This window comes from Leucopleurus acutus (genome assembly GCF_964270905.1).
Source record: "Leucopleurus acutus genome assembly, chromosome: 7".
NCBI lineage: Eukaryota > Metazoa > Chordata > Mammalia > Artiodactyla > Delphinidae > Leucopleurus > Leucopleurus acutus.
This window is the reverse complement of record NC_139150.1, coordinates 28007798-28022429: the sequence shown is the minus strand read 5'-3', so window position 1 is coordinate 28022429 and position 14632 is coordinate 28007798. Positions and strand designations below refer to the sequence as shown.

Genomic DNA, 14632 nt, shown 5'->3' with positions numbered 1-14632 from the left:
AGAAGCCCAGGAACATGGGAAAGGAAGGGAAGATGAATTTATCAATTAGGGGCTGAGAAGGGGTTCTTTCCAGGGTTGTAAAGGAAGAATTGTTCATATATATAAGGTATAAATTACTTAGTTTTTCTTACTTTTAAAATTAATAAAACGTATATTAAGGGACATGGTAGTGCTTTGTCAGCAGAGGAAGGGGATTAACATGTACCGAGCGTCAGATACATTATATGTATTATTTTCTTTCTTTCTTTCTTTTTTAATACACAGCCATTGTACTTTATTTGGCCGTGCCGTGCGGCATGTAGGATCTTAGTTGCGTGACCAGGGATCAAACCCATGACCCCTGCATTGGTTGCCCGGAGTCTTAACCACTGGTCTGCCAGGGAAGTCCCTGTATTATTGTCTACAATCCTTAAAACAAGCTTATGAGAAAGGTATTATTTTTCCCATTTTTCAGATGAGGAAACAGACCCAGAGATGTTAATATCCTGCTCAAGGTCACAGAGCAAGCAAGTGGTAAATCTGAACCCAATGAGCTCTGGCTTACAAAGTTTTGGCTCTTTTCGCTCTATAGGAATTAAATGAATCATTTTATTCTTTTAAAATGCTTCATAATGATTTTGGCATCAAAAGCTGGTGACTCCACACATGCGTCCTGGTACTGGAATAAGACAAAGTGGCAGCATGGGATGGTGCAAAGATGCTGAGCCTTGAGGTCAGACAGACCCTGATTAAATTCACAGCCTTACCCTGTGACCTTGGGCAAAAGATGTAACCCTGTGAGCCTCAGTTTCCTCATCAATAAAATGGGGATGATAACACCAAGCTGGTGCTCTCGTAAGACTTGAATGTCACAACATATTTAAATGTAAAACGGCATCATAACCTGGTACAGCTTAGTCTGTTGGACAAAGTGTCACTCTAAGATTGCCCTTCTGTGCCTCAATGCAACAGCGATGAGAGGGCTAGAAATGCGAAGATTTTAAGGAGAAACAAACTGGACTTCCAAACTGCTCTTTGTCACCCACAAGGTAAATAAATCTCATACTGGAAAAGCAAGAGACATGAAACACTGCTGTTGAGGTTAACAACCCAAACTCTTTAAAGGCAGCCTGACATTATGTGGCACATGCCTTCCTGGAATCAAGTACAACTGTGTTTTCTATTCTTGTCTGGGTAAAGCTGACCTTTGATTTGCTTTAGTTCAAGCAATACTTCAACACAGCAGTGCAGCACTGAATCCCCCACATGGCAGACCAAGCTGGGGCCAAGCCCTACCCTGGATGGAAACCAACAGCCTAGGCTCTGAGACGCTGCCTGGTTTTGACAGGTCTGGGAAACTTTCAAACTATGAAACTCTAAGGCTTCAAATTAGAACTTTTGATAAGTGCATACGGATGTGAATTGCAATCATCCAAAGATTTCAAGGAATTTCCAGTTTGATGACATAATGTTGACACATAGATCAACTGATCGCCCAAGATGACCCCCGGGGGCCCCACAAGGACAGAAAACAAAGTTCGAGGCTGCAGCCTCAATTTCAGCAGCTGCCCAAATGGAAGGAAGGGGTTTAGGCAGGGAAGAAGTGGCTGTGAGTCACAGGATGTTCTTAGTACACGGGCTTTGGGGAACGTTCCGCCCATGTCTGTTACCACGAAGCCGGGACGTGGAGGAAGCCTGGCATTTCCCTCAGAAGCCCTCTTGTCTCTGCTCTGATCCCAGTCCATCCATGCCCAGTATCTTGTGACCTGGGAACTTTTCTGGCTAGTCTGGGCTGCTCTCTTGAGGCTGTAATAACATACTAGCAGAGTATGGAAGTCTGAAGTTCTAGTCCTATTCCTCCCCTTTGCCAGCTGTGCTTCCTTAGGCAAGTTACTTAACCTCTCTGAACTTCAGCTCCTTCGTGTGCACAAAAAGGAACAAAATTCCCTACCTCACATGATGGTCCCGCAATGAAGTAAAGTCTAAGCCTGGTGCTCCTGATGTGCCAGATACTGTACTAAATGCTTTATGCTTATCTCATGATTCCCCACAACAGCCCTAAGAGAGGACTGTTATCCCCATTTTGAGGAAACTGACACACAAAGATGCTCCAGAATTATCTAAGGTCACACAGCCGGTAAGCAGCAGAGCCAAGATCTGAACCAAGGCAGTCTGGCTGCCAGGTATGCTGAGTCTCTTATACTAAACTGTACTGCCCCAGTGGATGTTTACAAGATGCTAACTTTACAACCCTTTCCCTCAACTCCCTGCCACAGCCAGTCTCCAAAGCCTGCCCTGCCCTGAGGGGATCAGGTCTTTCTGACTTTGAAAGATCAAAGCAGAGTCAAAGGTCCATGCAGTGAGTTCTCAGTATTACCAGTAAACCCAACAGCCAGAAAGTTATGTTCCATTTCCCTAAGTAAAGTCCAGCATAACCCTTGGGACTTATTTCATAAAAGTCTTGGTCAGAGCCACATCAAAGAGGTCAAACGAGCCAGATTTGTACCATGAATATATAGAAAATGACAGCCATTCCACTGACACTCAAAAATGTCACAGGGATGGAAAAACTCAAGACCCAAGTCAGGGTGTCAGGATGCAGGCAGCACTGCCCCAGATCTCTCCTCCAGTCCTTCCCCTTCCAACCCGTGACCTCAGCGATGTGGGATGTCTTCAACCGCTACACGTGATACAAACTCGAGAGGGGCCTGGGCCCATGATGCCACCTAGAGATGAAGGAGAGCTGTAGTCTGGATTCCAGGATTTGGGGAAGGAGCAAGGCATTGGGGCAGAGAGGATGTTTGAGCTGAAATGTCCAGCAGAAAGCAGGCTAATGAGCCCATTAGGTATCGCTAAACAACACATTTAAGTAGCTCTACAGGAAATAAACAGTAAGAAAGCAAAGGGATACCTCCTTCCCTAGCCCAGTCCTGATCTGAGCAGCACCGGCCCTACTGGGAAGGCCTTAGCTCTGGCCAGCCTGCTGGTCACCCCACTGGAAAATGCCAGATTCCCCAAACAGGATGCAGTGGGCTGCAGTGGTGAGCAAACCTGGAGGCCCGGGTGGAAGAGGAGGCCAAGCAAGTAGGCAGTCCTTCCTGTCCCCCCAAGCCTCTGGCAGGGGCAGATGCAGCTGTGTGAGGCCTGAGGCTGACACAGTTTGGAGGATTCTCTTTAAGAAAAAGAATACTTTTTTTTTAACATCCTACTTTGGCAATTTTTTGATTGCTGAGATCCCTACCAGCGCCTTGGAAGGGGGCTATGAAAGTGAAACTTCTTTAGCTTCTCAGTAAATCCACTTCAAGCCTCTGGGTTCATGGCAGCCCTTCCAGTAAAGTTCTGGAAGGTAAACCTTGTAGACGAAAGAAAGCCAAGGCTGTGCTTAAGAACTTTTGTCATTATTAGTAATTGAGACCCCTGGTGACTTGGGTTCACACAGTGGATCAACTTGAAAATGACATGTGCTGGGATTTTATACTTTTCAAGGTGCTTTCATTTGGCCCTCAGAATACACTGTGAAGGAGAAAGGGCAGGTATTATCTCTAACCTTCATTCCACAAAGATTCACTGGTTGCTTACCATGTGCCTGATTGTACTGCTATCATGCTGATGCTTGTGACAGGGCCACAAGCAAGGCCCAGCCCTGCCCTCCAGGAGCTACAGGCAGGGGACGGCCCACATCGCCAGTCAGTCTCAGGTGATCCCTCGCCCAAGTACCAACCAAGTTTCCAAGACGAAACATGTTCAGGTTGTTTTGCCAAAGTCCCCATTTCGAGGCAAGGAAAGCTGAGGCCCAGAGAGGATGAACAAATTGGCAAAGCCAAAAGGCTGCCAGGAGCAGATGGGGAAGTAAACTCACTCAGATTAATTGCGTGTCAACTATGTGCTGTGACCTCGCTATCAGTCATCTACAAAGTCATCTGATTTAATGCTCAACAACCCGAAGAGCAGCTAATCTCCACTTTTCAGGTAAACTGAGGGTCAGAAAGAATCAAAACATGCCCAAGGTTCACACTTAATCAGGAACGGAGCCTGAACTTGTTCTCCAAAGGAATCTTCTTGTGAGGGGGGAGCAAAGTCAGCAAAGACCTATTTCACCATCTTGGTGACATCACTCCCCCAAAACAAATCTTAATACAAAGCCCCAAATGCTTTCTCTTACAGCAGCATTTTCCAATCTTCCAGCACTTTTCGGTACGCGGGCCTCTCACTGTTGTGGCCTCTCCCGTTGCGGAGCACAGGCTCCGGACGCGCAGGCTCAGTGGCCATGGCTCATGGGCCCAGCCGCTCCGCAGCATGTGGGATCTTCCTGGACCGGGGCACGAACCCATGTCCCCTGCCTCGGCAGGCGGACTCTCAACCACTGCGCCACCAGGGAAGCCCTCTTCCAGCATTTACAAACTACTCTCACAAGTTTCACCACATCCACATAAAACGATGCCTTCTTTAAATTAACTTCAAGTAATTTTTTCCTATTTAACAGCCTCCTAAGCAATAATACCCATGAAATTGCAATTTGAGATGGGTTAAAATGAAAAGTTTTCATCTGTGTACTGATCAAAATCATCTCAGATACCACACAAGACTCACTCAGAGAAACACTCCTTCTTGCCAGACTGCATCTCACAGAGGCAGAATCTAGACCTGCCACTTTTTCTGGAGTTTTTGAGAATTTGTGCAACTTTTTGTACACTTCCATTGGACTGTAGTCATGACAGGGACTCAAGAAGAAGCAACGCTCCTCATCTGGACTCCCAAACATTAATTTAACCCCTACTCAACTGGGTGGTTGTCAGTTTAGGAAGAAGATAATAAAATGTCCAAAAAGTTCCAAAAATGTCCAAAAAGTGATGAGAAGACTGAGTGAGGGGCCCCTCTGTAGAGCTTCCTACATGCATTTCTTATGAGGATGGTTTCAAGGATAATTAGACTTGTCTATGATTTAACTCTTAAAACTGATGGTCTTCCCAGTTGGGAGATTAATAGAACAGCACAAGAGACCTCTGTAGAAAGAGCACTGCACGGGGCAGCAGAGGTTTAGCTGTGTTCAGTTCCCAGAATATCCCTCTGGTGGCTGTGCAAACTTGGGAAAGTCCCTCCCCGCTGCTGGATCAGAGTCTTTTCTAGAACAGAAGTTCCGTATGGACAGAGGCCATATTTGTTTTGTACACCTCTGTGTCCCAGCACCTAGAACAGTGGTTGGGACATATTACATGTTCAATAAATACTGGCTGAACGTTTGAATCAATGAACCCATTTGTCTATAAATGAACTAACTGGCCTCTAAGGTCTCATCCAATAAGTGGAAATAAAACAATGCCCTAGGCCAGAAAACCATGGGACTAGAAAAGAGTATTTGAGCAGACACTCCCCTATCCACAGATTATCAGTGGATAGGCCAATGGATTTAGCAGGTGAAGCGGAAGGAAAAAACAAGGTGAGTCCTCTAACCAGATCACAGGAGCCCGGTAGCCCAGCACAGATGACAACATGGGTTGGTAGGTCTATAAGAGCCTGAATGGCACTGTCCAAAGGGGCTGTCAGTCTCCAGCCTTGGACTGATCCAAGCCTCCAGCCCTGGTCCCACAGTCACCAATGACTTGGATGAGAACAAAGAGAGCTATTTATCAAATTCCTACATGACAGGCAACAAGCAGCAGCAGCAAATAGAACATATGGCAAAACCAAAATCTAAAACGGTTTGGGTAGGAGGAGATGACACAGGGAATCTAAAAATGTAAACTAGAAAAGAGATAGATATTCTCCCTTTAGGTTCAAGAAGCCAACAGCACAATTCAGAAACGGAGAACAAGTGACTTGCAATACTGAATGTTTAAAAGGCTCTGTGGTTTGGGTTGACTGCGCATGGAATATGAGTCAGCAGTGTGACGTGGATGCCAAGAAGCTCACTGCATTAACAGAAATATGGTGCTCAGAGCAAAGGAGACAAAGCTCTTTCTACTCTGTGTTGGAAGACTGCTGTAATTTCTGATAAACTTCAACAAAGACGCAGACACACTGAAACACAACCTACCAGAGAAGAGGCAGAAACTGGGGGTGGGGGGAGGTGACATTCCAGAAGAGGAATGGAGGCCAATTTAGCCTAGAAAAAACAAAAGATTTCAGGAAGAGAGAGGGGGAAGAAAAAGAGCTGTCTTTTAACACTTCAAGAGAAATAGATTAGCCTCTTTCTCTGGGAGATAAGCAGACCAGTGAATAGATTTTGATAATTAGAATACCAGTATTCTAATATTGGGTATCCTGCCAATACCTGAAATGAGCTGCCGTGGGAGAGGCAGGCTCCCTCCTCAGCTAGGTAGAGAAGGTTGATGAGGGCAGGACTCTGAACCAAGGAACCTTCCCATCCACAGAGTGACAGTGCAAGAGAGCTGAGCCCATCATGCTGTAAGTAGGGGTGTCAGGGCAGAGAAACAGAGGTCTCCAAGTCAGGATCTACACCAACATACCCCAGCCTCAGATGCTCTCTGAAATCTAGAGTGCTATTCAAATTCAGCAAAAAGTTACTGATTTCACCTCGGAAGAAGCACCATTTCTGCTGCACTTCCCTCTGGACTGAGGCCTGGCTCAGTGCTGCAAGACAGGCAAAGAAAGGTGGAAGCACTTAAGAAGTAGCTGCAGGGCAGATAAGAGACCACACTGGGTGAATGCAGAGATAAGCCTTGATGGGAGACAATCATACTCAGAGATCTCTCTTCAGAGCTGTGCAGAGAAAGTTGTTTGAATGCAGGTTTGGTTTCTCTTCTCTACCCTGACTCATGTCTCTAGTGGCTCTGCGTCTAAGGAAGCACCCACTGAGATCTGAAACAACACCCGCCCCCATCCATAGCCTGTTTCTCTGGCCGTGCAGTGCAGAGGCAGAAGAGCAAGGCCAGGTTCTCAGAAATGCATCACTGACACACAGGAGTAATATTGGCTCCCATTTATTGAACACCTACTATGTGCCAGAAACTGTGTTAGGGTTTACATTTCACATTGCAGGTTACTTATTATTTACAGCTGAAGAAATTAAGGCTCAGAGAGGTTAAATGGCTTGGCCGAGATGGCACCACTCCAAAATAGTCATAGCTCATGTTCACTAAGTGCCTCCTATGTGCCAGATGTGGTCTTTCAGCAATTAAATGGTTCATCTCCTTTACTCCTCAGAACAATCCTATGAGCTAGGTTCTCCTATTGTCTCCATTTTACAGATGAGAAGAGTGGCCCCAAAGGGGCCTAAAGGACTTATTCACAAAGTCACCAAGCTACAAAGTAATACATCGTAGCACTCTTTTCTCTTCGTCACACTGTCTCTGCAGTGGAAGAAATAACCGTGACTCTGTCTCTGGTCCACCAGGCAGGGGGCCCCCAGCGGATAAGGAAGGACTAATGCTTTGATTGGTGATTGCTACCCCTCTGTGTCCTGTGCTGAGACAGACAGGTGTGCAGGATGGGGGCCTATAGGGCAAGAAAACAGCATCCGGCCTGACTGTGCATCCAGGAGTGGTCCAGCTGGGAGCTCCTCGAAGCTGACCCAGGAGCCCAAGCACAGTCACACCTGTCTCTGATGTGAAATGACACCTCCCCCGCACCACCCCACACTGCTTGGCCTCCCTTTGTTGGTAGATCCCACCCTGCTCACTGCCTCTTTTCCTGCCCAGGGAAAGCACAGTCTGGCTTCCCAAGAGAAAGCTCCAATCCAAGCCTGGTTTAAACTCCAGCACTTTACACCATTTCTTCTTTCGCCAAGAGGATGGCGAGTCCTCTTGGGAGGTCTCTCAGCAAATGCTGGCCCACCCCATTCCTCCCATTCCTCCCAAACACCAAACCGAGGAAAAAAGTACTTTCCTGGAGCAGTGGCAGCAGCTAGCTCCTGACGGCTGCAATTTATCACTCATGCTGTTTAGAACCGCTGGTGCATGGAGACGATAAAAAGCAGACTGACTCTCAGTCAGCTTCGTTACTGCTTTTAAAGTCTCTACAGACCACGCAGGTCATCACGGCCTGCACCCAGGGGTCTGCTCCCACCGCCCCCTGCCCCCCCGTGGTAGGCCACGGCCCGGGAGGCTGCTCCGTGGTGACTTCTGCAACCAGTGCCTCAGCCAGCAAGCTGCCTGCTCTCGGCCGCTTCCTAGATGGCATGCAGTAAACTGCCCGGGGCACACCCCGGATCGGAGATAAAGGTGTCACTTTTTAAAGCTCAGAGTTCAAGTACCCACCAGACTAAATCAAATGACCTGGGGGAAGATGAATTGCACTTTCCTTTTAGAAATGAATGCTTAACTTTCACTTCTCCAAATCAAGTTGCAACTTTAACTGCTCTTATATGCACGGAAGTATCCCGTCTGTAAATCTTCTTATTCATGGCAACCATATGGCCAACTCCAAAAAAATGAGGTTGGCAGCAACCTGCCGCCCCCCTAACGGTCCTAACGCCGGGCTGGTGCCATTCCTCTCTGGGAGGTTTTCTTCTGTGTCCCCAGAAGAGGCCAGCACACTCACTGAGTCCCTAGTTTCTTCTCAAATACATCCTGCAGAGAGGCCTTACAGCCCAGCCACTGAGGAGGAAAACCCCGTAGGGAAGAGCTAAAAGGAACAAGCGCCAGGCCGCCTGGGCTGCTGTCTCTCCCTCGTGCAGGTTAACTTCCAATTACGAACCAATCCACAGAAGGCTTTTGCTTACCTGAGCTGGAACGCTCGATCTGGTATAATGTCCTTAGAACTTGGCGTATGTTCTTCATGCTGGTGTCTCTGTGGCTGTACAAAAGAAGTCGCCGAGCATCTGAGAACAGGCGAGACACACTGCAGGCGGTGCAAGAAAAGTAGAAAAGCCCTGATTAGGCCAGCTGTCTCTCCAGCTTGAACATAGTACCTGCCAGGAAGACCCAGCCTGGCTGCAGGGTCCTCCGTGGGCCGACCCTGACCCACTCCTGCTGCCCCCTCCTCCAACTTCACTGAGACCCTATGCTCACAGCCACCCAACCAGCAACCCTGCCCCAAATGCTCGTCCTCATGTGTCCATACAACCAAATCTTACCAGCCATCAAGGGCCAGCCCATGTTGCCGCCTCTCCAGGAAGCTCTCTCTCTCTCTCACACACACACACACATGCACACAGGTCCCCAGGACCAACTTATCCAAAAGACACAGCAGACACAGTGCCTAGGGCCCAGGATACTCTTATGGGTCCACAAAATGTTTAAATTTCTTTTAAAATCAGCAAAAAAAAAATTCAGAAATTCAGAATGAATGCATATGATAATGAATCCAGCCTGGATTATACTCATCTTTATACCAACACAGTTATAAACTAAAATTTTTAATATTGTTGCAAGGAAGAAGGGGTTCATGAAAGCCACAAAGCCTAAGGTCCATGAACATTATAACGTGGCCCTGACTGCCTGGCGGCAGCTTCCTCTAAACTGTCCTGCTACATCTCCTGCAGTTCTTAGTCCTTTCTAACTCATGCCATGGTTCTGTGCCTTCCAAGAATCTTCAACGGCTCATTTGGGAAACACTTACTCAGCCCTAATGTCTGTTGTTGAAGCCAGGAGCCAGGAATACAAAAGTGAAGAAAGCAGTATCCTGGCCCTCAGGGAGCTCACACCCAGGGCTGAGAAAGACTTGCAGATGAAAGACCGATGCAGTGTGACAGGGCAGCAATGGAGGCAGAGAGGTGATCTGAGAGCAGAGAGGACCAAACTCTCCCAGCCTTGGCTGTGAGCTCCTTGAGGACAGGCCCCTCCCTCTGCACAGCTCTGTATCCCCAGCTCCTGGACCAGCCGTTTCCCACACACAATAAGTGTTTGCTTACTGAGTGTTTGCTCATTAACGGATGAAGCTGATGTGCTATATCTCCCTTCTCTACTTACCAACCAGTTTTTGGAGGAAAAGCCTCCCAACCACAGGACTTTCATCCACATAACGTTACTCCTAAAATGCACCAAAGTGAGGTCACACAGTCTTAAATCCTGGTGGCGGCTTTCTCTGGTCTCATTCTTTGGACTTTATCACCCAAACCGTCACAAAAGAAGCTTCACTTAAACCCAACCATTCAAAATTCCCCGGAGGTTGAGAAGGGAAAGGAAAAGTATTAACTGACAAGTTTGGGAATGAAAACCTGATCCGGTACTTACATGGACTTGTTAAAGTTTCCAACAACCCCGGGAGCCTCACCAGGAGTCGGATAACGGAAACAGGGGTTATTGGCATTACAGATAATCCCCTGAACCCAAGGAAGTGTTCCTGCAGAGGGCATGGCTTTGTTTGGAAAGTGGCCTGTTGAAATAGAGGAGAAGAAAAACAGAAGGAGAAACATTAAATCTTTGAAGGATTTGGGACTTGATAGGAACCTTTATCTCTTTTGGTTCCACCAAACACTGCTCCATCCCAAATCTGTCTGTCCCATTCCCCACATCCCTGAGACCTGCCACCCTGGACTAATCTGACCCTGAGCTGGAAATGTGGCATCAGATAGCGGTTCTTAATCTACTTGCTATAGTCTGTTGAGTGGGATTCATGACAGCAGCCTTGGGGAAGTGACCATATACAGAAGGTGCCTGGAGGGCAGCAAGTACTGGCTCCTCATTCCTTCATCTTCTACCACTCACCTCGCCTTTCAGAGACACAGAGGGCCCTGGCGAGGACCTAATCCATTCCTTCACACTTGAAGGAGGAAACCACAGCAAGATAAAGTAGATGATGAACACTCAGGGAGTCAGTGGGCAGGACCGGGGGTAGAACCCACATTCCTGTGATCCCAGTCATGCTCCTTCCCTTCCACCTGTGGCCTCCTTTATCTGCTAGCTTTCCCCCTGGTTCTGTCCTCTGTGACCTCTGTTCACCTTCTCCACTAGCTCCCAAGCTCCTCAAAGGCACCTAATGAACGTGCTGACTTGGGGTCAGATGCCATCTCTGAAGCTATGCTAGTTGCTGTTGCTGCTTCTCCTCCCATCAGAGCACCGAGCCCCATCCAACAGGCCATCCATCCCCTCTCTGTCCCCTTCCCTTCATTACGGAGGACCGTCTTACAGACAGCAGGACTGCGTCTACAGGGGCTGGTGTGCTGCGTCAAAGGCCATGGGGCTGCTTACGGGGATCAAGATAAATGTGCCCTGGAACCAGGGGCTCTTAACCTGAGACCAAGCACGTGTGGATTCCTGTGACAGAAAGGCTGAGGCTCCACGCGCATCCTATTCTCAGGGTTATCTGTGACCCCAAAAGAGTTAACAACCATTAAGAACCATGGCTCTGAGTAGTGGAGAGCCGTATAGCTTCTCAGGCTTTAGGGTCAAACCAACTGGGATTCACATCCAGTCTCTGCAACTTGCTAAGCAGTGACTTTGGCCAAGTCACGGACCCCTTAACCCTCAGTTCCCTCATCTATAAAATGGTGGTAACAGTACAATCGATTTCTCAGAGCTGTAGTGAGTTTTTACAAGCAAAGCATGCCGCAAAGTGCCTGGCAGAGATTAAGGCTCAGTGGATGGGCCCGTTAGGGGTACTGAGGCGCTGTGGTGGCCAGCCTACAACAGTACTTCCTTAGCTCTCGCCCAGCCAGGAACACTCCTTCCATCACACAGTCCCCCCCTCCCCCAGGCAGAAACCCAGTTTTATTCAGCTTACTATTTTCATGCAAATGGACTAACAGAGTCTCCCCAGAAGTTCACCCACAGCCAGGACTTGCTACACTTTGCATTTCAATATTGGGGTCCTTCTATCTTTCTTTTTCTTCTATCCACATTCCAACCAGAGAGGCAACATCCAAAGCAAGGATGAACCAAGATCTGGACCCTGTGGCCACCCTCTGCAGGGACTCTGGCCTGTTGAACGTTTACTCAGTAATCCCCTTATCTCCCTGTTAATAGTTCAAGGAAAACCAAACAAGGTCCCTTGCCTAAGTCAGCTGCTCCTCATTCAGGGGAGATTTATGTAAACCAACCAAATACTCAAAGGACCAAGGGATTCTCCCCTTTAACCTCCAGGAAATACTGGCACCAAAGGCAGGGTGATGTTGGTCCAGCACACCAACAACGTGCTTCAGTCTAAACCTTGGTGAGTGAAGCAAAGACCCTTCCTATGTGTCGTGTCCCACCTGATTTGCAAATAAAAGCAGGGTAAGGACTTGGCATTGGTGCACGGGATGACAATCAAGTAGCTTAATGGAGTCTCATGACCCAGGGAAGTGATTAGGACCTTGATGGGTCTGGGTCAAACTGGGAAAGATTTATGGGGAAGAATTATATACCAATCCTTTGTTCCTAGAGACAAGACACCTCTGTAAGCCTCACCTTAACTCTCTGCCCTTCCAGCTAGGTCCCTAGAAGGTGGTGAGAACAGGAAGTAAGGTTGCAGTAAGTACATAGATAGTCTTATCTATCTTCCATAGGCATAGGAATTTCACAACATTTCTGAGAATTGATGGTCTGGATTCAGAGAGATTTGGGTCAAAATTCAACAACTTGCACAAGATCACAACCTCAGCAAGTGGCAACGCCAGGATCGAAACAAACCCGTCTGTCTGATACCAAGGCCTGCACTATTTCCCTTACACTGTCTGCTTGTGATAATTCCTGAGAAAGAATAGCTTATCAGATGAAAAAGCTGAGTTTTCCCTAAAATGTATACTTCAGTGGGGCTTAGGGTAATGCTTATACAAAATCCAACACACACTTGTTCATCGATCTTTGAGGTTCCAAACAAGAAAGCAGTGTTACCTTCCAGGCCCACAAACTGAGTGTGTATTATTTCATTGTAAGCTCTTTTTCTTTTTGGTGAAATCAGAAAATCACATCTGGTAGAATGTTTTGAGGTTTTGCGGGGTTTTTTAAAACTTGAATATGTATAATGTGTACTAGCAAATTAGCAGGTAAATAACTGTCACTACGTGCCCTGAGAGACACGGAACCAGACCGAGAACACCTTTCAAAGGTGACCCCAGCCCTACCTCTTCCCTGAAGAACTGTATCCTACGCACCTATAGGGCTGGTGGGATGTGGGTAGAGTTGGTTAATGACAGGAAAAGTCACTGGAGCCGTGGAAAAGAGGTCCCAGCCAAACTTCCCCCACAAATGCTGATCTTTTAGACTGGGACATTTTTGCAGTATTAATCCATCCAGCAAGCCCAGCCAGGAGAGAAAGACCGTGACTGTGGGATAACACAACAACCGTATGGGGTAGGTCTTATTATTCCCTTTTCATAGAGATGAGGAAACCCAGGTACAGAGAAGCCAAGCCATTTGCCCCAAGGTGACATACCTGTGTTGAAGCCGGGATTCAAATCTAGGTAACCTGACACCTAGAGCTTGTGTTCTCAGCCACTACTGTATTCTCTATGCTCACTGAAAAGGCCGTCATCCAAACACATGATTGGGAGTCAGATGACCTGAGCTTTATTTCATCACTGTCACTTGATACATATGTGACCTCGGGCAATTCCCTGCACTTCTCCGAGCCCCAATTTACTTATCAAGAAATTAAAGCAAATGATAGCAATTATAAAGTCCATTATACAAGGTTGTTATAAGAATCAAATGAAATAATATTAGTCAATCTGAGATGGTCTACACAAATGGTACTTAAAATTGTAATGTTCCATGATTTGCAACTGTGTGATAAAGACATAATGCATGTGAAAAAGCCCGGCAGGTACCAGATGATAGTGGTATTAAGGTATTGCCTTAGGGGGCTTTTTTTTTTTATTATTTATTTTTGGCTGTGTTGGGTCTTCGTTTCTGTGCAAGGGCCTTCTCTAGTTGCGGCGAGCGGGGGCCACTCCACTCTTCATCGTGGTGCGTGGGCCTCTCACTATCGCGGCCTCTCTTGTTGCGGAGCACAGGCTCCAGACGCACAGGCGGGCTTTTTTAATTACCCCTTTCTGAGCTATCAGTAAGGTTATTTTACTTTCATGATTGAACATGCATGAAACAGATGTTGGCTATTATTATAATTACTATTATCACCATCTACTAGGACTGAAAATGGTTTCCTGAGCTCATGCCTTATCAAACAATCGGAAGCCTAGCTTTTCTGTTCCAAGCCATTTGCACTGTTTCCTAAAGATAGCATCTTGGGAGAGGTCACATTTAGCCCATGCCCATTGCCTGGATTCCACTTGCCAGCAGTAAGTCTCAGGTGGGATGCTCATATACTCACATTCATGTTGTTCATAGGGTGGGTAGCTCAGCCGCACGGAGATCAGGATCAGGAAGATAAACAGAGGCCAGGCCACTTCCAGCAACAGCTGACACTGAGTGGGAAATAAAACAGAGCACTGTGAATTAAACAAACAAAACAACATGGAAGCCTAATGCTATTGAGCTTTGGGAAATCCACAAAAAAGTTAATTAAACAATTGATCAGAGCTTCCCTGGTGGTACAGTGGTTAAGAATCCGCCTGCCAATGCAGGGGGCATGGGTTCGAGCCCTGGTCCGGGGAGATCCCACATGCCGCAGAGCAACTAAGCCCATGCACCACAACTACTGAGCCTGTGCTCTAGAGCCCATGAGCCACAACTACTGAAGCCCACAACTACTGAAGCCCATGCACCTAGAGCCCGTGCTCCACAACAAGAGAAGCCACCGCAATGAGAAGCCCGTGCCCCGCAACGAACAGCAGCCCCCGCTCGCCACAACTGGAGAAAGCCCGCGCCCAGCA

At 47.3% G+C, this 14632-nt stretch overlaps 1 protein-coding gene across 3 annotated transcripts in view; it reads right to left on the bottom strand.

The window, feature by feature from the left end:
- The window catches only part of ABCA1 (ATP binding cassette subfamily A member 1), a 137044-nt gene that overhangs the window by 91173 nt on the left and 31239 nt on the right, over nt 1-14632 (bottom strand). For all 3 annotated transcript variants that reach the window (XM_082842123.1, XM_082842122.1, XM_082842124.1), the window contains exons 3-5: nt 14131-14224; nt 10113-10254; nt 8660-8778 (exon numbers count right to left, since the gene is read on the bottom strand). In XM_082842123.1, coding sequence (XP_082698249.1) covers nt 8660-8778; nt 10113-10254; nt 14131-14224 — 355 coding nt within the window. The remainder of the gene's footprint in view (nt 1-8659; nt 8779-10112; nt 10255-14130; nt 14225-14632) is intronic.